This window comes from Coturnix japonica, chromosome 4 (genome assembly GCF_054131305.1).
Source record: "Coturnix japonica strain WE chromosome 4, WE-NBRP24, whole genome shotgun sequence".
Lineage (NCBI taxonomy): Eukaryota > Metazoa > Chordata > Aves > Galliformes > Phasianidae > Coturnix > Coturnix japonica.
The window spans coordinates 60,733,342-60,755,762 of NC_140666.1; the positions used below are offsets into that span (position 1 = coordinate 60,733,342).

The 22,421-nt window shown below is 41.8% G+C and overlaps 2 protein-coding genes across 3 annotated transcripts in view; one reads left to right on the forward strand and one right to left on the reverse strand.

Moving 5' to 3' along the window:
- Positions 1–1,484: 1,484 nt before the first annotated feature.
- CASP6 (caspase 6) lies at positions 1,485–9,770 on the forward strand. Of its 2 annotated transcripts, none has more exons than XM_085547065.1 (8): positions 1,485–1,797; positions 2,588–2,629; positions 3,193–3,235; positions 5,065–5,211; positions 5,657–5,733; positions 6,169–6,344; positions 7,279–7,435; positions 8,054–9,770. In XM_085547065.1, the coding sequence occupies exons 1-8, from the start codon at positions 1,539–1,541 to the stop codon at positions 8,290–8,292; spliced, it is 1,140 nt and encodes a 379-aa protein (XP_085403191.1). In that variant the 5' UTR covers positions 1,485–1,538; the 3' UTR covers positions 8,293–9,770. The 2 variants fall into 2 exon arrangements, with proteins under 2 accessions (XP_085403191.1, XP_015717471.1); XM_015861985.3 differs by having other exon boundaries at positions 1,485–1,569.
- A 195-nt stretch (positions 9,771–9,965) lies between these two features.
- MCUB (mitochondrial calcium uniporter dominant negative subunit beta) overlaps positions 9,966–22,421 on the reverse strand; it is a 29,369-nt gene continuing 16,913 nt past the window's right edge. The window contains exons 2-8 of the mRNA XM_085547067.1: positions 18,596–18,671; positions 17,833–18,003; positions 13,584–13,688; positions 13,193–13,353; positions 12,137–12,340; positions 11,096–11,212; positions 9,966–10,164 (exon numbers count right to left, since the gene is read on the reverse strand). Coding sequence (XP_085403193.1) covers positions 10,087–10,164; positions 11,096–11,212; positions 12,137–12,340; positions 13,193–13,353; positions 13,584–13,688; positions 17,833–18,003; positions 18,596–18,671 — 912 coding nt within the window. The 3' untranslated portion in view covers positions 9,966–10,086. The remainder of the gene's footprint in view (positions 10,165–11,095; positions 11,213–12,136; positions 12,341–13,192; positions 13,354–13,583; positions 13,689–17,832; positions 18,004–18,595; positions 18,672–22,421) is intronic.

A 22,421-nucleotide genomic window follows, 5' to 3' on the forward strand; every position in this document is an offset into this window, starting at 1 on the left:
TACAGAACAGATTGCTGTTACAGAGCCCCAGGCTGGGCTCTGCAGTTGCTCCTTCATACAGAATTACTGCAGTAAGGGGCAGCTCAGGTAGGAGCTGAAAGAACTGGGATTTGCAGTTTGGGGGGGAAATATATATATATATATATATATATATATATATGTGTGTGTGTGTGTGTGTATGTATATATATATATATGTATGTGTATATATATATGTATATATATCTGTGCATTAAGAATCTGTTTTACAGCATAAGAAAGGAGTAGAAGTCTGGTAATAGTATCCTGTTTTGACTGAATAAACAAAAAGAATTTAAACAATTTCATCTTGATCTCACTGGCTGCTAGTGCGTTGAAGATAGCAAGTCCAAACATGGGAAAAACAAGTGAAGGCAGAGAGAAATATCAATTGCTCCCTCAACCGCAAGGAAGCCACCTTGTCTAAAGTTCCTTATTTGTACAACAAACATGTAAAACAAGTCAGGCTGGATCAAACACCTAAAATCCCTATCCAGAGCCTTCTCCTCTTGTGCACGTAGCAGTGCTGCTCGCTGAGAGCTGCCAGATACGCAATTCAGACCTGTCCTCATTACAAACCTACAGAGCCCAGGTACAGAAGGAAGGGTTTGGGCACTAGCTTCAGTTTTTACATAATTATAGAACCACAGAATCCCAAAGGCTGGAAAAGATCTCCGAGGTCATCCAGTCCAACCATCTACCTACCACCAATACTTCCCTTCTGAACCATGTCCCTCAGTACCACATCTACACTGATCAGCACCCCCAGGTGCATTTCTTGCACAGCTTTCCAGCCACTCTGCCCCAAGCCTGTAGCATTGCCTGGAGCTGCTGCAACCAAAGTACAGGACCTGACACTTGGTCTTGTTAAACTTCATCCCACTGGCATCAGCCCAGCTATCCAGACTCTGTAGAGCCTTCTTACCCCCAGGCAGATTGACACTTTCTCCCAGCTTCGTGTCATCTGCAAACATACTGTGGGAGCACTCAATTCCCTTGTTCAGGTCATTATGCCAGCATTCAAATCCGTCAGGGCTTCATACACGTGAATGTGGCTATCACAGAATGACCCGGGTTGGAAGGGACCTCAAGGATCATGTAGTTCCAACCCCCCTGCCTGGCAGGGCCACCAAACACACACCTTTACTAGATCAGGTTGCCCAGGGCCCCGTCCAACCTGGTCTTGAATACCTCCAAGGACGGGGCATCCACAACCTCCCTGGGCAGCCTGTTCCAGGGCCTAACCACTCTCCTAGTGAAGAAGTATCAGAAGCCTTACAGCAGACCGTGCATGCCTGTGCCTTCTGGCAGAGCCCTGAGGAGCCTCGGCTCGGCAGCACCACAGCGCCTAACGAGGCGCTGCCATTCCGAGACGGCCAAACGAAAGCGATTCTCCGACTGCCCCCGGGGCGCTGAGGGACGGTTCTCGGCCTGCGCTGCTCCCGCCCCGTTTCCTCCGGAGGCAGCGCGGAGGAGGCGGGCCGGGCCGGCACACGGCGGGCGCCGAGTCGGGCTCTCAGCATGTCGGGCTCGGAGCAGCGGCGGGCGGCAGGTAGGTGGGAGGACGATAGAGGCAGGCACGCTCTCTGCTCTGCAGGGCCCTCCGGGATGAGGGAGGCGGAGAGACGGAGCCCCGGGCCGGAGCTGCGGGGCTGCTGCTTTGCTCTGACTGGGGGGAGCTCGGCCTTTTCTGTCTGTGAAACAAAGGGGGGAGGGAGGAGGACGAGGCGGAAACACCGATTTGCATGGGGACCCGGAACGAAAGTACTGGAAGTCAGGAGTCAGTGCTGGAGATAAGTGCGGTATCAGTGTGGGGGTGGGAGGGAGAACAGGAGACGTGGCTATTAGGGCTGTAACGCTGCCGGTGAGAGGCGCTTGCGGCGCTGTGTTCGATGTTCTTGTAAAGCTGATAGGCATTCCATAGTCTTTGTATCTAAGTGACAGCGTGTTCTATCCTAAAGTTTGACTTTAACTTTTTAAAAGTCTGTTGAGGGTTTTCGAAGTGTTTCTCCTTCCTCCCCCTCTCCTTTAAGTTGAGGCAGAAGTGGCAGATCTCAGGTGCGCAATCAAAGATACAGATTTCTGGCTCATATTATAAACAAAATCACAGGCACAAGCGATGCTGCTACATTCTGTCTGCACTCATTTTCAACACTTCTGTCATTAGCCTGACCTGCATGTTGCTTCGAGCAAACTTGAAACAGCTTTTTATCCATCAGGTCACAAGTGACGTTTGCAGGACCCAACACTTGAAAGTACGATCAGTATTGACAGATGGGAAGTTTATTTGTAAATAACAGCACTTAAAAGGATATGACTTCCTTTTGAGCTGTCTCTCAGTCTCCTTTGCTATGATGTTCAATGTAAGGGCTTGTAAAGTCATTTCTAGAGCTCCAAGCCTACTGTAATGTTTTTATGAACATCTCAGTCAATACATATGTATGTCAGTTCTTTTTGCCGAAGGCTTCAGTCAGATGTGAAAAACAGGGACCGAAACGAGGAAAATCGTGTGTACAAAATAATTTTTACAATATAGGTATATGTGACCATGTCTTCTGCTTTGATTGCAGGCCATGTGCAGTTGGACAGCAAACCTACACCAACCACCACAGGTACAATACAGCATACCGTTTTCATAATGTGGTTGTTAGGCTCTAGTGGTAGTAGTAGAAGTATTGCGTTCAGTTTTGGGCTCCTCCCTACAAGAAAAACACTGAGGCCATGGAGCGTGTCCAGAGAAGGGCAGTGAAGCTGTGAGAGCACAAGTCTTTTGGGGAGCAGCTGAGAGAACTGGGATTGCTCAGTCTGGAGAAGAGGAAGCTCAGGGGAGACCACATCACATCTAAAACTGAAAAGATGTTGTGGTGAGGCAGGGGTCAGCTGCTTCTCCTGCATAACTAGTGATGGGACGAGAGGGAATGGCCTCAAGTTCCACCAGGGGAGGTTCAGGTTGGGTATTAGGAAAACTTTCTCCTCCAAAAGAGCGTTCAGATGCTGGCACAGGCATTTGGGTTACAAATGCTAATGAAGCTGTTAAAGTGCCTACTTAGCTGATATGTGAGTGAGCTTTTGGTTCATCTTTCACACTAATAGCTAAACTTTACGGTTGGATGCACAAGTTCAAACCTTTTCCTTTAAAGATTTGGTGGCTAAGTCACTTTTCTCTCTCTAACAGATGGAAATCAGAACATTACAGAAGTGGATGCATTTGATATAAGGTACAGTTCTGATGGCAGTGATGCACAGATGGCCTACTGAGGTCAGTTGAAGTTTTCCTGGCTTTCATTAGGAATGCAGCTGGATTACTCACACAACCTCACCCATTTACACAACATGTTTTGAGTTTTAGCAGCATCAGGTGTAGATCTACCCTTCTTATGATGAAGGCATGCAGAAGGGATTCTTAGGAGTGGATTCTTATGTTAAGCAATGTGCAGAGACAGTGGCCATCACAGTGTATGGACAGCTGGGCGAAGCAATAGTGTGTAACACAAGAATATAGTCCTTTATAGAGAGGGTATAGAAACAGTGAGGTTGTGGTTCCATGATTTTTTCCTGCTCCATCATGCAGCACTGTCTAGCTCTGGAAAAGGTAAACTACCCGTCTGGTAGCTTCCTTTGCCTTACTCACTCAATGAATACAGCTGAGCAGAGGAAGAGTTACACAGGGAACTATTTTGTAATGGTTCTTTGATGGATCCAAGGATATAACAGTCCATAAGCCACATATCTTACTAAGGAACAAAAATTGCCTGAATCTGAACAAGCTCTGGCACTGGCACAAGTACAATATCATAATTACAGAGCTAAAGTTGAACGTTTTATCACGTTAAGTACTCCAATTGGGGAAAGCGTGATAAAGCATCCCACTTACTTTTCTGACCAGTTTTCCAACTAACACTTTAGAAATCCCCAGCTGGGGAGCAGTTATCCAGAATTCCTGCTCCTTGTTTGAATTTTTCTGCAGGCGTTATGAACAGATGTTTTAAGGAGCTGCTCATAGTAAAGTGGAGAAGCAGAAATACTTAATGAAACATTTTGGTTGCTTCGTAGTGAAATGAAGGCATTTTGGAGTAAAGTAATCTTTAAGTAACTAATACTTAAAGTAATCTTTAAGTAACTAATCCAGGTGAATATCCAGAACTTTTTCTAGGAATTGCACCAAGACTGACCATTCTGCAGTAAGGAAAAAAAAGAACAAAAACAGTTACATGCCAAATACAACAGCTCTGCCTACTGACAGTTCTAGGGCAGCATGACCTGGACTGTCATTCTGTACACCTACAGCACAGGCCTATTCTATTGTGAGAAACTATCATCAGAAGTATTTTACCCTCTCTTGCCTGTACTGATGCCTTTATCAACAGAAGCAGCACAATTTGTTGCTCTAAAAACAGCCATGCCAAAGCCTTGAGCTGACCCTTTGGGTTTAAGTGTACAGATGATAGCATGTTAATGCAGACCTCTGTGTTGTGCTTGCTCTTAACACAATAAAAGAAGCAGAATGCTACTCCAAACATGCAAGTGCTCTACACATTTGTTGCCTTGATATTTAAAATTTCTCTACTTATAAGCTGGGTTGGTCATTTGTGCCCTTGTCCCTCAGTTGTAGGGCTCTGTTGGTTGGTTGCTAAACACCAGTCAACAGTTGTACCATCACAGCTTTCATTTTGATCCGTAAATTATACAAACTTGTTCACTTCTCACAAACAGTATATATGCTACCTCATCAACCAGAATATAGTATATAGGCTGCTGTTTAGGATGTAACACTTGGCTCAGTTCAACACTACCCGACCGATCCTTGTCCCCAGCCTAATCATGTTTTTACTGAACTGTTTAACATGCCCAAGCTTTTCAACAACACTTAAAATGATTTAGGTTCTTTCTGAAATATCACACATTTTAAAGTCTTGTCTTCTGAAATTGGATTCTCAGAGTCTGTAGTTAGTTTAACTGTAGACAGTCCCAGCTAGCAGGAATACAGGAAAGGAATTAACTTAGCAGCTAACTAACTCATCAAGAAGTTTTCTATCTCTGCCAACAGACAAACATATGACCCTGCAGAGCAATACAAAATGAACCATCAGAGAAGAGGAGTTGCGTTAATCTTCAATCATGAGCACTTTTTTTGGCATTTAAGGCTGCCAGACAGACGTGGGACTTTGGCAGACAGAAACAATCTGAAACGCAGGTAAGAAACTTGGATTTCTCCCCCAAAGCTTTAAAAAAACCTGAACTTCAGAACTTGAGATGAAATAAGCAGCTCCCCAGATCTTACATTTAAGTGAAGAAGAAAATATTTTGCAAACATGAGCCTCTGTGCAATCTTGACAAAGAAAGACATAATTAATACAACTTCAAGGGACATTCCTGTACGTCACAGAAACTGCTGGCACAAGTCACACGACTGCAGTGAGTCCAGACCTCTTGTAGGCCGAAGTCTTCAGAGTAACTTGAAGTAGATACTACATATGCACTGGACACCAGTTTGAGTCCAAAAACATTTTCAGTTGTTTTCACAATTAATGCATAAACATGAATATTCACTATCTTATAGAGAAAGCAATTGAGTTGGTAGGAATCAATCTATAATATGAGAAAATGTTTTTACTAACATGTATGTGCTTTAACAATAGTTTGACAGACCTTGGATTTGAAGTCAGAATTTTTGACGATCTGAAAGCAGAAGATGTGCTGCAAAAAGTGTATGAAGGTAGGAGACCGTATATTAGTTTTGTCTAACTATTGATAGCAGAATTTCTAGACATGCATTTTCTGCTCTCTGTGCTCATTTGACTTAAAATCTTTCATTTTCATGCACTGTGTTTAACATTAAAAGGGTTTAAGGGTTAAACTTCAGGGTATTTTTGTTGCAGTGTAAGCAAATCTGTGCTGAGAGCTAATGGAGCTGCTGAAAGAAGTTAGCTTTCAGCTGGGAGAAGTTAGCAACATTCTTTTGTACTTTCAGGGGCCTTATCTTGAGCCATGCTTCATCACTGTACCTTCAGATCTCCGCAGTCTTATGCTATCTGAAAATACGGTTCACTTGAGAAATGACTGATTTGAGATGAAATATAATACAAATGTGCCCTGTTTTTTGACAGTGAAAATGGCTGTTTAGTTAACTAAAGCACACTTGATATTTCAGCCTCTCGGGATGACTACAGCAACGCTGACTGCTTTGTTTGCGTGTTCTTGAGTCACGGTGAGAATGATCACGTCTACGCATATGATGCCCAAATCAAAATTGAGACAATCACAAACATGTTCAGAGGAGACAAGTGCCAGAGTCTGGTAGGAAAGCCGAAGATATTTATAATTCAGGTGAGATGCTGAATGGTTGTCACAAAAATCCTGCTGGTGCTAAGCAGTCAAACAAAACCCATACAATAACTTCCTATATTACTCTTTGGTTCAAAGGATAATGCAAGCTGGAAAGGATTCTGAAGGTCTGTGGTCCAGCTTCTTGTTCAAAGCAGTTGGATACGGGGTCAATCCAAATTTTTAATGTTAGAATTAGTAAACTCAGACAAGGACTTGACCTTTAGTAGACTGTGATTCTAGTAGTTATAGAGTAATTCTAAGAACTACCTTTTTTCCAGTGAAAGGTGACTTAGGCACAAGGCTGCTACAAACTTCAGCGTACTGTTAATTAGGGAGGTGATCCTTTCTCTTTCCCCAGCTGGTGAGACTGCATTCATAGCCTTGTGTCCAATTCTGAGCTCCCCAGTACACAAGATACAGACTTACTGGAATGCGTCTACTGCAGGGTTGTGAAAATGATTAAGGAACTGAAGCATCTTTCATATCAGGAGAAACTAGGATTGCTCAACCTAAAGAAGAGAAGGCTTAGGGGGAATCCTATCAACATATATGAATACCTGGTAGGAGGAGTGGGAATGAAGAGGAAGCCAGGATCTCTTCAGTCGTGCATGGTGGGCACAAACTAACACATAGAACATCTCAACACAAGAAAACATTTCTTACTGGGTAGGTGAGCAAACACTGAAAGATGTCATGTGACCTTGGAGACAGTCAGAAGCCAAGTGGACGTAGTCCTGAACAACCTGTTATAGCTGACCCTAAGTTTTTATTGGATTTCATTACCAATATTTTAATTGATAGAGATGTGTCTTTATGAATCTACACATATGGTTAATGTAAAACATAACAGGAGTCCTCTTTGTTTAAAAGCATTGTGGTAACACAGATTAGCTTCACAGAGGTGAAAGTATAACCATCCTTCTCTCCCCAACAGGCATGTCGAGGTGATAAACATGATGATCCAGTTCTTGTCCAGGATTCAGTAGACAGCAAAGATGAAACCACTGTTAACCAGACTGAAGTGGATGCAGCTGGCGTCTATACCCTGCCGGCTGGTGCGGACTTTATTATGTGCTATTCTGTGGCACAAGGTAGAGTTCTATTTTATGTCTGTCTGTCTGATATTTCATTAGAACAAGCTTGAACGCTTCCTCATTTTGCAGTCAAAATAATGAGTACAGTTCCATGTCATCTGTTTTGCTCCCTGTTAAGTGACATCTGGGAAGGAGCCCCATATGTTAGGGGAAAAAGTAAAAACAAACGTTCAAAATTGCAGTTAATTTGCCAGACAGAATCATTCTCTTCATAATCTTGTTGCTGAGCTGTCTGCTGACAGCAATCATTCCCCTTTTCTCCAAGACTGGTATTTGAGAGGTTTATCTGTTCCCCCATACTGTGTGGCTGTACTTTCCAGTCCGTCATCTGTCTTGTCCTCAGTCCCATCTGCTGCCATGCAAATTGCAGACAGTCCTGTGGACAATAAGCTACCAGTTCCTAAACTGTGTTCCTCTTGGCTAGACATGGTAAGTGACATGAAAACCATTTCCTTCTGCTGTTTCCAGTGAAACTGCATAACTTGACATGGTAAGATTTACATCCAGTAGTAACTCCATTAGGTGAAGGTAGCAAGGAGCAACCCTCGTGAATGTTTTTCAGTGGCAGTGGCTACTTACAACTAAATATAATCGTATTTTCCTGTTCTGCAATAGGTTACTTTTCTCACCGTGAAACCATAAACGGCTCCTGGTACATTCAAGATTTGTGTGAGGCCCTCAGGAAGCACGGCTCGTCCTTGGAGTTCACAGAACTTCTTACCGTCGTTAACAGGAAAGTTTCTCATCGCAGCGTGGATATGTGCAGAGATATAAATGCTATAGGGAAAAAACAGATTCCTTGTTTTGCTTCAATGCTGACAAAAAAACTGTATTTTCATCTAAAATCTAAGTAGGTTGCTACTTACATGACATTCTTTAATTCTCGCCGCAGAAGGGAGAAAACTACCATGTTAGATCAGGAGCTGGCAGAAACACTGGGATCAAACCATCCAGTGTGTATATGCAACAGGTTCAAAAAGGCAAATTTAAAGCTAATAGTGCAGCTCTGTTCATCTCAGGGAATCTGGACAAAGTTTACTGGTGCTGGATTAATAAGAGGTGCTCAGATTTTATTGAAATTAACTTTTAAGGACAGATTTTTGCTCAATATATCTGTTTAATTATGGCACATTTTTTACTATTTCCAAATCTTTTTAAGCACTGTCTTAGGTTAGCTTCTCTTGCTCCAAGAGTACTGCTTATAGGAAGTACAAAAAAATGTCTTACAAGTGTATCTATCTATGTACAGCAGGGTCCACCACCTTATTTTTATGCATTTATTAAGGTGGATTTTCTTTTTTCCTCTCAACGCTGAAAACATACTTCATTCCTTGAGTGCAATTGTAGTTCTAATGTGCATAAAAGGCTTCTTTTGCTGGCACATAAGTGTCATTGGTGGCGCAATTAAAGCTTGTTGGTGCTTTGCATCCTCGGGGGGAAAGAAAGCAGTAGTGAAATAAAGCAGCAGGTAGCTTGCTTTGGAATAGCATGATTTGGGGTACAAACACACTCCTTGACAAGGGTAATCTCATGTGGTACACTAAATCAAGTGATTTATATGGCTTAGGCTCACGTGCCACTCTTCTACATATCTTTAGGCAGCCTTGCAATATATAACGTAAGCAAACCTTAGTACTTCACATCTTGGTGTTGGACCAGACTGTGCCTCCTCTGGGCTCCAGGAGATGAGCTGTTCACTGTCATTTTTCATACAGAACTGACAGTACATATGTCATCGTGGACCAGAGGGAATGGTTTCAAGCTGCAGCAGGGGAGATTCAGGCTGGACATTAGGAAATATTACTTCTAAGAAAGGGTGGTCAGGCACTGGAATGGACTGCCCAGGGAGGTGGTGGAGTCACCGACCCTGGGGGTATTCTCAAGGAATGACTGGATGTTGTGTTGAGGGACATGGTTTAGTGGGAACAATTGTTAGTAAGTGAATGGTTGGACTGGATGATCTTTTAGGTCTTTTCCAACCTTGGTGATTCTGTGATCATAGGATGTTGCTACTAATGCAGCATTAGTAATTGCAATGCTTAATAGAAGCAACTGGGGAAAAAAAGAGTTTTTACATTATTGGTACATAATGCTTAACTCTAGTGAACAATGGAGAACTCATGCTAAGGAAAGTTAATTCACTTTTCTGGGTAAAAGAAATTGACTTAGTGGCTCTACTTTAGTTAAATCCTTTGATATACTGTGCTGTGAGTAACAGCTATTAAGCTTTAGTATGGCTACTTTGAAGCTTTGAGTAAATCATGTATATGTGAATGTTTTGGTAAGTTCTTTCAGTAAAATGCACCATTAAAACAAATAATTTTACAGTAAATCAGTTTGATGTGTTCTTTTTCCAGCAGCACTGACTAAATTACTTGCTAACTGTATGAAAACAACAGCCCTCACTTTAGAGAACATTCCCATCACTTGGCCTGGAAGCAGATTGCCTCCATTTTTACTAATGTGACTTGACAAATGCCTGAAGAACTTTGCTTTTATGAAGGCAAAAAACATCAAGTAATCAAAGTCATTTTTATAAATATTTATTGTAACTTTCGAAATCATAGTGGTCAAAAATATCCAGTTTCTGTAGAGTAAACGTTCCTATCAACTTGGAAAAGGCAATTCTAACATACACCAAAACAAAGTCAGTCCTTGTTAGTAATTTCCTGGATTGGAAGTTTGAGGTGCAGAGCCTGGCGCAAACGCTTCAGAGATTCTTCAGCCTGCAGTGGGAGAGAGAGAGTTCACCTTCTGCAGCCCTCCATTTCTCCCTCTTTCATACATACACTGTTCTTCCTTTCTCAGAAGACACTGGTCGTATTCAAGAAACCAGATTAACCATATGGAGGATGCTCAACTTTACAGGCCTACTCAGGCCATTCAGTTTCCAGAGAGCAGTGTGTGTGTTGTGTGCTACTACACCACCTTCCCACACCCTCCCCAACACACAATCCAAAGCATTACTTGAAATTATACTTAAAAAAATCATTCTCACAAGCTATTAAAAAAGCAACAAACTAGCCTGGGTATGTCCAGCCAGCAGCCTATAGGCCCAGCCCATCCTGCAGCTGCCCCCTCCCCACTGTGTTATTATGGTGGTGGCTCTGCCCAGCCCAGCCCCAGGGTTATGCACCCATCACTAAGCACCAACAATCTCAGTGTGTGCCATTGGCACTGCATGGGCTAAAACCAGGGCACGGGGAGGGTGCAGTGTAGTGCTGACTCAAAGGGATGGTGAATATGCTTACGCATTGTGATGCACTGGCTAAGTGCAGCTATTCTGTTAAAACAGCTGGAAATGTGATACATTTAATGATATATTTAAATATTGGGGGGGGGGGGGGGGGGGGGGAAGAAAGCAGTGTAGGGCTCAAAACCTAATCTATGTGTTTGAAATTTAACTCACTCCTTTTGTGATGAACTACTGAAGTAGTCTACATGTCAAAGGCAAACACCGTATGGTTATTTGAGAAGCGCAAACTAGTTAATAAGCAATATTATTATTATTAATTATTATTATTATTATTAATAATATTATTATTATGCCATTCTGAATGTAAGTAACAAACCCTGAGGTCAGTTTTCCAATGGCTGAGAGTTTACTGAACAAGTCAACCCAGAGGAGACCACCTTATTTCAGGACTGTTTAAATACCTCTGCCAGTTCTTCTTTTAGCTTGTTATATTGTTCCACATTGAAATGCTGGGCTTTGGATTTCCGATAGAAGTAGTGGAGGACCTGCCTGTCTTTAGCAGCAGGGTAAATGTAGTCCTAGAGAAGAAAGAAAGGCACATATCTGAGGTTAGCAAGAAAAAGCAGTCCAGGTCAAAGCAAATCAGCCTGTTTCACAATTATTTACCTAGTCCCACAGGCACATACACACACAATCACAAACATATACACATGCTGTTAAGAGACTACACACACATGCATGCTCTTACTTGTCGAAAGGGCCCTTTTAGACACTATAAAAATGATTTCTAGCATGTGTCTAAAGTGATTTGCTATAATAATAAAGACACAGCTTGAACCTCATGACTGAAGCTACCTGAGTAAATGGACATGACTTCCCAAGGAGTCAGGGAAAGCTCAATTACTGTTTTTCAAAGACTTACTTGAAAGTCTCAAGCACTCATGCCAACACAGCTGTTCTAAAAAGACAAGCAGTAACCTGTATAAAGAGATTTACGTGTATCTGGATACATAAAGTACGAATACGTCTGCACTTCTTAAGAATCAGGGAGAAAGAATAAAATACACATTCAAAGCCAGTTGCTCATAAAAACAGAACTGTCTGCCCTCTTCACAAATGGAACCTGATATCTCATGAGGTCTATGGATCCACCAGTATTATGGAAGGGAGCAGTGGCCACTCTTCCACGTAACTGCTGATGACCTACAAAAATTTAAATACTATGACAGATTTCATTCATCACTTCTCATATCCTGGCTGATGGAGTTTTACAGGTAGCGGTTCTGCTTAGAAGCTGGTCTGTAATGCAGGTGTAACAGTACCTGGCCTGATAATGTAAGGCATTTTTATCCAATCCTATCAGAAATCATTCTCAACTCCCTCGATCTGATGGCAAGGATACTTAACAAATTACATTTTAATCAGAGTTCAAGCACTAGGATTTTCGGTTTCTGTACTCCTACTTTACAATACTCCAGACACTTAAAGGAGGGGGCAATCACCTGTTTAGTAAGAACAAAGTAGGCATAGAAAGCCATGGCACTCCCATAGGTGATGAAGTACGTGACCGGCTCCATGATGTCCCATGAATAGACCCACCATGTGAGCCATGCCAATGCTCCACCTTGTGTTGACATCAAAGCTAAACCAACCCATAGAAGCCTGGAGGTCTTTGCATCAGCACTGTCCATAATTCTGGCTTTCATCTAGGGTAAAGAAATAAACAGAGGAACTTGTTCAAACAAACATTAGCTGAGGAGCTCATCAGTTGCACTGTGTTTACTCCTGCTGGGCTGGATCCTTTCTCAACGCTCTCCTCTTACACACTTACCTGGTGAAGAAAGAAAAGAACAGAGATCCAAGGGCAACCAGACCTCCTGGCTACCGAGCACCAACAGATACCACTGTTAACTTTCCCATTTCACTGCTTGAGATTTACATCTGCTGGATTTCTATTAAACATTAATGGCAGGTGGTGTTAATACTGAGGCTGCTCCTCACACAGCAGATCTAAAACCAAGGAAAAGTTCACTCACCCCATCAAACTCTTGATTTCTTCCTTCAGGCTGAGTTACCTTAACCTGCCCCAGGTCAACATTTCTAACTTCCTCTCTTAGACTACTGCAACCATTAGTCCATACAATCTGCCTTGTTGACTTGGTGACACAGGAAACTGTAGCCTAAGCCACTGATGATTTTTAAGCACACAGTAGTTTTCTTTCTTTTATTTCTTTTCCCTGTAATAGGTATTCAGAACTCATACAGCAGCAGGTAATTAAGTGGGTGCTCAATCCCAAACCAGCCATGCTAAAGCTTGTTCCTGACAGCTTTCTGCAGATGTTGTGGCTTCTAACCAGGAAACGAGCACCGCAGGAGAGAAAAAGAACTGAACTGAAAGTTATTTGAACTGTATTTGCATTGACTTTCTTTGCATGACAAAGTAGATGCTGTATGCATCCACGATGATCTTTTTCTATCACAGGACTTAATCCTGATATGAGGAAATACTTTTGCACTGAAAGACAAAACAACAACAAAAAGCCTCCCTCCCTTCCAACCTGTTCAAGAGGCATCAGCTGTTCTTTCAGGTGGTCCAGTTTCTGTAGTAATTCTCTCTCTTTCTTGATCTGGTGATCTTCTAAATGCAGAGCCACAAACAGTCTGTGAACCAAGGATTTGATGTCTTCCATTTCAGTAGCACGCTCACTAGTCAGCCTATCTGAAGATAAAGTGTTTATCATTATAAAACATTTCAAGAATCTACCCTTCATCCTTTTCTCCCCTGATCTACAACCCCAGAAAGCAAGACCACCCAAAAGTACAAAACTAATGGAGAAATAGTTAATTAAATAACTTTTCTTCTTCAGAGAGGTTCCAATCGTCTGAGACTTCTCATGCCTTTCACTAGATTAAGCGAGACAGTCAGAGCTATTAAAGCACGGTTCTTACCTTTTACAGGAGTTGACACACTGTATGTTGTGTCGTTGATAACAAGTTTAAAGTCGTTCATCAGTAAGACCTCCATCAAGGTTGCATCAGAGACCTTGCTACCATCTGCAGAACAAGATTTAAGATCTAGACAGATCATTCTAATCATAAAGAATCTTAAATATTAGCTATCTTTATTAATGTTTAGAATAACACTTTGGAAATGTACTTTCAGTAAATCCTGTAACTAATGCTAAACATTAAAGAGGAACTCAGTGCAGAGAGTACACTTGAATGCTTTCTCTATCAGCATTATTTGGGTAATCCATTCAGTTTCATTAGGCTTTACTATTATTTTTACTACTATTTCACTATGCAGTCTCCAGTGCTTTTCTCCAGTGATTGGCTTAACTTGGAAATTGGCCTGATTTGGACAGACTTGCATTTTAAGGGAGAAATAGCATTAAAAGAGCTCAGTCTCATAGATCTGCCTCTATACAAGCTTAGCAGACTGACTGCCCCTCTGTGTTGCATACACTTCTCAAACTTAATTTCACCATGCTCTTCAGTATTAGCATCTCCATTTGCATTACTTGGATAAAGGACAATATGACTGAAAATCTTAACAATTCACACACACAATCACGACCTTGGAGCATGCACATGAATTTGAAAGTATTTTATTCCCCCAAGCATCTCTCACTCTGACAATAATTAAAGTTCATATAGTTGATCATAAAGAAAGAGACTGCAGGCATTTCTCAAAAGAGACTTCCTAAATCCCTGCTCATGAGAATGTTCCTATGAATCAAAAGGAATGTGTATCTAAGTAAGCCTTCAGAAAACCAGGCTTGGGGCTTATTTTTAAGAGTTTCAGTGGATATAAAATCAGGCCTGTGAATACAAAATTGGTTAGAAGTGTAATGATAGTGTCTCCACTACAAGCAGGCTTGTATTTTCTTATTATGATTATGACTGGAATTGACCAATTTGAAGTGGAGGGTAGAAGAAAAAAGTCCTGCATAAAAAAAGCCATAAATTGTGATGGAAAGACTTGAATTCTGGTTTCTCCATCTACACACCAGTTTGCATCTCCTCTTAAACCTACGATAAAGACTTTCTGGAAATTAAAACACCTTCAGAGACCTTACATTCAATTACAGATTTATGTATTTCCTTAAACAAGCTGTTATAATCAATAGGAACCGGTCTTGTCAGTAGCATTTTTCACATTTTTATTACAGTAAGTATGAACGGTACTTGCAATCACTCTGTCTCAATGCCAGTTCTGACTGAATTAAGATAGCTAGATAGACTGTCCAGTACGAGGCAGACCAGGAGCTACAGAGGCATTAGTCTAAAACACTCTAGAGAACCCTTTCCTACTCCTCCCCTATGAAAAAAACTTGCAGGAACATGACCCTACCAGTACCACAGAGAACAAGCCAACAACACCTATTCACAACGACTTAAAACCGCAGAAAAGGAAACAAGTGAAATTTGCTATCAGGAAAGCTGTTGTACAGTTTTCTTCTTGCTTTTATACTTCTTCCCTTCATTCCCTCTCTACCATTTTCTTTTGCAGAGGTCCCTTCCTGCCTGCTAAGAGGAAACATTGCTGGGACGTGAAGGTTCCAAGAGCCAGCAAGAAGCCACTCCACAGTAGCTGTTTGATCTGGGCTTTATTCCCTGCACATACAGAGGGTGTCTTTGCCTGCCTCTGCAAAGGGATGCGCAGTAGCAGGAAACAGAAGCTTTATTCTAGAGCAGAATTGATTGGACTACTCACCTCACGGAGATAGGCAAGTAAACCTGAAAGGATTTCAATTCAGAATTTGAAATGTTAAGGTGCCCATCCACCAGTTTCTTCCCTTTTCTCTTTGTATAAAGTAGTGTAATAGAACGTCAAACGTTATTTGCATGTAAACTGAGGTGACATTTATAAAATTACATTTAAGCAAAAAGTGTTTCAAAAAGAAGTGCCAGACAGGTTCTTTGTTCTGGATCTGATGCACTGCAGATTTATTGACCTGTTCAAACCTTTCATTAGCTGAAAAGTTGGAAAGTTTGGGAAGATGAGGTTGTTTTGTTTTAGAAAATTCCATGCAGGCTTTCAGAAAAGGTTTACTTTTCCTCCTATGCTTAAGCACAGATATTCAAAGGTGAACAAAGGACTGTTTTTTGTCTATAGGCATTTTGCAAGACTACATCTACTGAAAATTAAAGTGAGTCATCAAACAGAGCACTAACACTTTCAATTAAGGCTGTGTTTCACTTAATGGCTAAATGACACTGAAAAGTATCTGCATTAAATCATACCTTCATCATTTTTCATTAATAATACATGCTTAAATTCAACTCACAATACATGACCAAAAGTTTCTCTTTACAGTATCAGTTTCCTAATAAATTAATCATCTAAGCTGTTCTCTATCCTTACAATTGCCTGGCACTTGAGAATACAGAGTAGAGAACTGAGATGTTTTAAGCCAAACAGACAACATTTTTATTCCAAAGTTGGAGTTCTAAAGAGATGAGACTAGATGAAAAGAGCCCAGATTTCTTTACAGCTCGGAAACTGGTGTTCATCTACACTGAAAATGCTAGACCTTACAGGTTTCTCACAGTAATCATCTTGTGCTGCACAGAAGTCTACAAAAGTTTGCCCTGAAGCAGAATGAGTACACAGCTTACATGGAAGAATGAGGTTCAGCAGTCACTTCGCTCACAGATATTAATTCATGAGTTCTTTTGCAGAGATAGCAATACTGAGAAGGTTCTTGGTTAGCCTTATCAATCCCATGGAGGAACCATTTTTACTGTGAACTTCCATGTTAAGGGGAAGCTACTAGCATTGATCATTTGCCACAGTGCTATCTGAAAATATAGGAGAATCCTACAAAATTGTCTTTTCTAGAGATGCTTCTACTTTCGCTGTCCAGCAGACACAGTATTCAAAAAGAACAGCACAATACCAATCTCTCAGGAAAATCAACTCACACAATTTCTTGCATACAGGAAGCTCATGCATTGTGACCCACAAAGATCATGTCTTCATCACTCTAGAGAATATAAATACACTGCTTTACATGATAGTTCCCTGTTGTGCTACATGCATTCTCAAAGACAACCAAGGCAGCTTTGCCAGGAACTCTGGCTTCCTATCCTTCTAGAAGCATTAATCTGTTTCAAGGTCCTTTAGAAGTTCCTGCAGCTCCCCTTAATATCATCCTTGAAGAGAGGGAACATAACGAATGCATCTAGTTATGAACCGTTGGACCAACATTACCAGACTCCATATGTTCTTCTATGCTTTACTTGAACAAAAACAGATCTTTTTATAGGAATATATCTTCTATGTTTGGGTTTTTTGTTTGTTTGTTTTTTAAGGTGCATGTTGGGAGTGGGTGTGAGGAAACAGATGCTTTTTAGTTAAAGGATTGCACACCTACAACAAAACAACCATTTGCATTCACCAGAAATGACAGAAAGCCTCATTCAAGTATCTATTTTGTCGATTTCAGACAAGGGTGCTACAACCCAATTCTATGTTTGTGATCAAGTCCTTGTTGTAGCAGGGCAGGACTCACAAGACTGTTCAGAACTTTGTTTAAAAAGCCACAAAACTTTGCGAAACACAAACCAGCCTGTCTTAAAATCACCTGAATGATTAGGACAGTGGAATAACCAACACGCTACAAGAAAAAAGACCAAATCAATGCTAATACGTTTTCCTTTCAACCCAAAGCTGATTAATGAAACCTCTCCAGAATTTTAGAAAGCTGCCCTTTATCACTGCATGCTTTTTCTATTTGCTTAGCTCCCAATATGTTTTCCAGATGAATTCATATTTGCATTAAGGCAAGCATTCTTCCAGCTTCAGAGAACACAGAACAACTGGCAGACATCACATTCCAGAACCAGACTGGCTGCCTTTCAGAATGAACAGAGAGGACAAGGAAGGAAAGAGATGAAGAAAACCAGAAGAGAGACATTTATTCAAAAACAGCATTACAAAGAGAAGCTGTTTGAAAGAGATAACAGGGGAATCTACTGGAAAATTTACAACAGTATGTCCAAATCTGCACTTTACGTCAGCTCAAGAGGACACAGATACTGAACGTGAAACACCAATAAACGTCAGAAGCATTAATCTCAACAGTAACAAAGCAAAATCTGATGCAGGTTTTAAATCATGCTTCAGAGGGGAATTACAGATGGTTTGAACAGGAATTAATTCATTCTGAAGACAGACAGAAATGTAAGATACCTGTTGCAAAGACTTCTGCTCTCACAATTCCTTTATCTTCTCTCTGTACATCTTGCAGAAATGCTCCCACTGTGGCTACCACTGGTTTAACAGCAAACTGGCAGCGTTCTCTTCTTGTAGGCAATGTCAGAGTTATTATGGGGAGACCATGCTTGTAATTAATAGTTACTTCTGGAAAAAGAACAACAACAAAAAAATTGAGAGTCGAAAAGCCGTATTGTAAGTTGCAGCTTAAATTAAAGCTGTTTTTTAAAGCACAGGATAAATAAAGATCACCTCATGGTACATATCTTTAATGAACACAGTGCTATATCTTCTGGGACGTGCTGCCTAATGGCAGCCTAAAGCTCCTCACAGGTAGTGGATGGGCAGTGCTGAGCTCTGCTCCCTGGTGACAGTGACAGGGCCTGAGGGAACAGCATGGAGCTTTGTCAGGGGAAGGTTAAGGATGCCCAGGGCAGTGGTCATGGCACCAGGCTGCCAAGAGTTCAAGAAGCATCTGGACAGTGCTCCCAGGCACAGGGTTTGACTTTTGGGTGGTTATGTGTGGAGGCAGAACTGGACTCAACGATCACTGTGGGTCTCTTCCAACTCAGGGTATTTCATGCTTCTGTTTCTATGCATGTGACACACAAATGAACTTGGTCTCGCAGCAGAAGCTGCATCACCCAGCTGAGTTAGGTGCTGGCCAGCCTGCTCTCAGCTGACAGCAAGATGCCTCCTGCTCACAGAGAAGCTGGCTGACAACAGCAGGCAGCCTTACCGTCAGAGGGCACCAGCGTGCTGTAGGAGGCTCCTTCCCGGCGTGCCCAGGTCCCATTGTGCCTCCAGAGCTGCACCTGCAGCACAGACAAGGGAGATCATTTCAGCAAGGTGAGGATACGAGACAGATTGTCACAGGCAGCACCAGCTATGGAGATCTATTTCTGTATCATATGACAGGCAAGAGGTGCTTCTGAAAAAGCCCCTTCCTTACCAACTCTTATCAAAAAGGAAGAACCATCTTTCTGGAAAGCATAAATGCTGTCAAAGGTATAAGGGACCTATAATTAAACTTTTTGTACAGCAAGTTTAAATAACTCAGAGAAAAAAGGGAAGGAAAGAAAGAGGAAAAAATAAAGCAGTGTTCCTGAAGTGCTTCATGCAACTCCCTCCACAATGTGGTGCCTGAAGGCACAGGAGCTCTGCAACACACGGCCTGTAACAAGCCCCAGAAGTAAATGCATTGCTTCACTGCAGTCTCACTGCTGAATCGCAAACAGAATGTACCCAGTTGTACCAAATAAAACAAGAGCCAGTGCAGCCTGATGGCACTATTTGCTTCATCACACGCTGCTAACCACAATTTAAGCACTGGCATTCAGGGCATTAAAAAACAACACTAACAAGGCAGCTTGGCAAAGCTTTCCAGACACAAAGCATCTCCTCTCCAACAGCTGCTGGCACACTGGGGAGAGGTGACCACGACTGGTTGTTTTCCAGAAAAAGTTTGGATATAACACAGCACAGCATCCTGAAGGCCTCATTTTGGAACCTGCAAGCCAAAGCCCTGTGAGAAAGCAGGGAAGGCAAGATGCAAAGGAAGGAGGCCTCCACCCTCACCTGCCTGTCATCCTCATGGGATTTATTATCCTGTAAAGAATCTCAGGCTCTACTATTTGAACAGAAACATCTCAGGATGAACATAGAATTTATCTATAAGAAATAAATCTATCATGTACTGTGTGATTCAAAGGCACCGACTCCACCCTGGGCTTCTGCCTGAAACAAGCAGTGCTCAAGATTTAAAGATAAAAATAAATCAGATTGGGAACGTCCAACACTGAGAAATTTGTACATTATAAACTTAAGGCACCAGAGGCTGTCAGAAACCTACACAAACAGCAAAACACCTAAACATGACAACATGATTAAATACACAAGTGGGAGCAGTCCCAGAAAGACAGAAAGCCGACAACACACACTGTGACTTGCTCATGCCTTCACCTGAGCAAAAGGCTTTCCCTGTAACAGAGCACATTTGTACACACCTACCAGACCCCACCTACAGGAGGTAATTACACACACACACACACACACTTATACTGCAAGAAACAACATTCAAAATGTGATGTTTTTCACAGAAGATCCTGAAACGCACAGAACTGCCCATGTGTGATCTTAACAGCCTCCCTTACAACTGTAAATATCTGTTTCTTGTTTGTTCTAATAGATAGTAAAAATAAAAACACAGTGCAATATAGTATAAGTGAGTTCCCAGTGACAAGCTCTTCCTATGCAAGAATAACTGGGAAGTGTGAGGGGCTGAGTGACCTTCTCTGCACACGTCCAGGTTTGAACCTCATGTTTCAGTGAAGCCATTAAGCCACGACTTTGTCCCCTAGAGCAAAACCATCCCTTCTCAAGCAGTCTGGCGCTGCTGCTGCCCTGCCACTGGCACAGAATTGAAGGCAGCTACCACCATACCTGAAAAGGAAGGCTTAAACAGGGCATGGAAAGACCAGAATAGCAATATCAGCATCATGTTTTAAAATAAATAAATAAACCCTAAGGAAAACAAAAACACAGCGCCTACCTACATAGGATTTTCTGGCAGCATCTGTTCTAGGTGTTGCCTGATTGCTGCTGCAAACTGAAGCTCAAATTTACGTGCAATCAGTTTGATACAAAAGCTGGCACCATCTTTTTGTTTTCCAGCAAAGATAGCATGTTTTCCAGCAAAGATAACGTGCTGCTCCCACAGCAGCCCACTCAGCTGCACTCCCTGGTGCAGGACTTGCTGTGCCCTTGTGGTCCCGGCAGCACCTCAACAAAGCTCATCTGTCCTTCTAGTGTCACACAACGTCAGTAAAGATAAACTCAGGAGCAGCCTTTACAAAAAAATATAATGCTGCAGTCTCCCATATCTTTACTTCCTCCCCTATAAGGTAACAGTAAGAAACTGAAATAGAAAAACACACTGTAATGCAATATGCCACTAAGCATCAGCTTTCTGCCCTTATTTTAAATACGCCACAGTAAGACACGGTAACTAAAAGGCATCTTGCAGCAAGCTTTCCAACAGGCACACTGCAGAAAACCATTGACATGTTCCATTTTTAAACTGGTATGATTTTTGGTTGGGTTTGCTTGGTTGTTTTTTTGTGTTGTTTTGCATTGTTTTTTGCCTTGAATCTGCAATAAACACAGCCAGTCCTCTGCATATGGATGACATCCACTTCAGTCTGATTCTCTAAGAGAAGCAAACTGAGCAATCAACTAATTACAGAATAATACGCTGCAGTGAGAGTCAGCTATCCCCAGACATTTCAGGAAGGCTGAAAACCAAGGGAAACAAAGAAACATCCAGTGTTTCCTCTTATTATTTTAGCAAACCTTCCTTTCCTTCCCTTTCTACCAAGGAAGGAGATCCAGAAGTCTTTTTGCATCCAAGGTATCAGAAATCTTCCATCTTCATCCAGGTTCAGTCATGTCTAACAGTTCAAAAGGCGTTGTCCTTCCCAATCTACCTCCTCTTCGGAATGAAGAAAGGATACAACACCTAGAACTGAGCTTGCAAACCCAAGAGAGCTAAGATTTGGAGAGATAGAGGGATTACAGCATGGAGAATGTGCTTGTGTTTTATCAAAAGCAAAAGCAAGCCTACCCTGAGAGCTGTGCCATCTGCTCTCTAACAACACGCAGTGAAAAGAACGGTCTGTCAGCACAGACGGGACTTTTCATTTCTCCAACTAAACACATCTTGTTCTCGTGCTGCATTTTCTTGATAGAAATCCCAGCCCAGGAAATGCTGCAGTATTTAACTTTAAGGATAACAAGAGAGATTTTGTTTTAAAAATATACACTTACAATATATCCCATTAGATAAGAAAATGGACTAGCTGAATCTTTTCCTACAAAGGTCCAAGAAAGTGCACATCTTAATGCGTACAGCTGCTTTCATATCTCTCAAAAACATGTTTCTATTCATCTCCAGGGGAAATAGTAATTCTTCAAATTGCCAGTCAGGAAAAATCTTGTTTATAGTGCACAGATAACGGAAGATAAATAACAGGGGATGCAAAGTCAGATTAATACACTTGCAGCTTTACCACAGTTTTAGCCAAGTTCTGTTTTATTCTTAAAGCACTTCTCATATTGAAAGCATTGGGCATGTTGCAGCATGTGGGAAAGAAAGGCATTATGCAGAAAACATAACTGCTCGTCAACACTCCTCTACTTAGAATATGACTAGCCATACCCATGCCCCAAACCATAAAAAGCAGGGGTATCTTAATAAACCTAAAAGAGGCACTTCACTACATGTACGAGTATTGTTTTCTGAGGCTTTTCTTTACTTTAATGATGCCTTAAGGCAGTTGAAGCTTGACTGAGCAAAAGTAAAGTGCTTGGGAAATCAGACTGACGCCAGGCTTAAAATTAGAACCTGGCAGAGGTAAGAAGGTCAGTGAGAACCACCAGCAGCAGAGGAGCTCCCAGGAACGGCTCACACCTGACTTTCATGAAGTTTGCTTGCAGGTAATGCACTGCCAATCAGCTCTGCCAAGCATGCCATGGGAGAGAAATAGCTGCTGAGCTCTCCAGCAAGT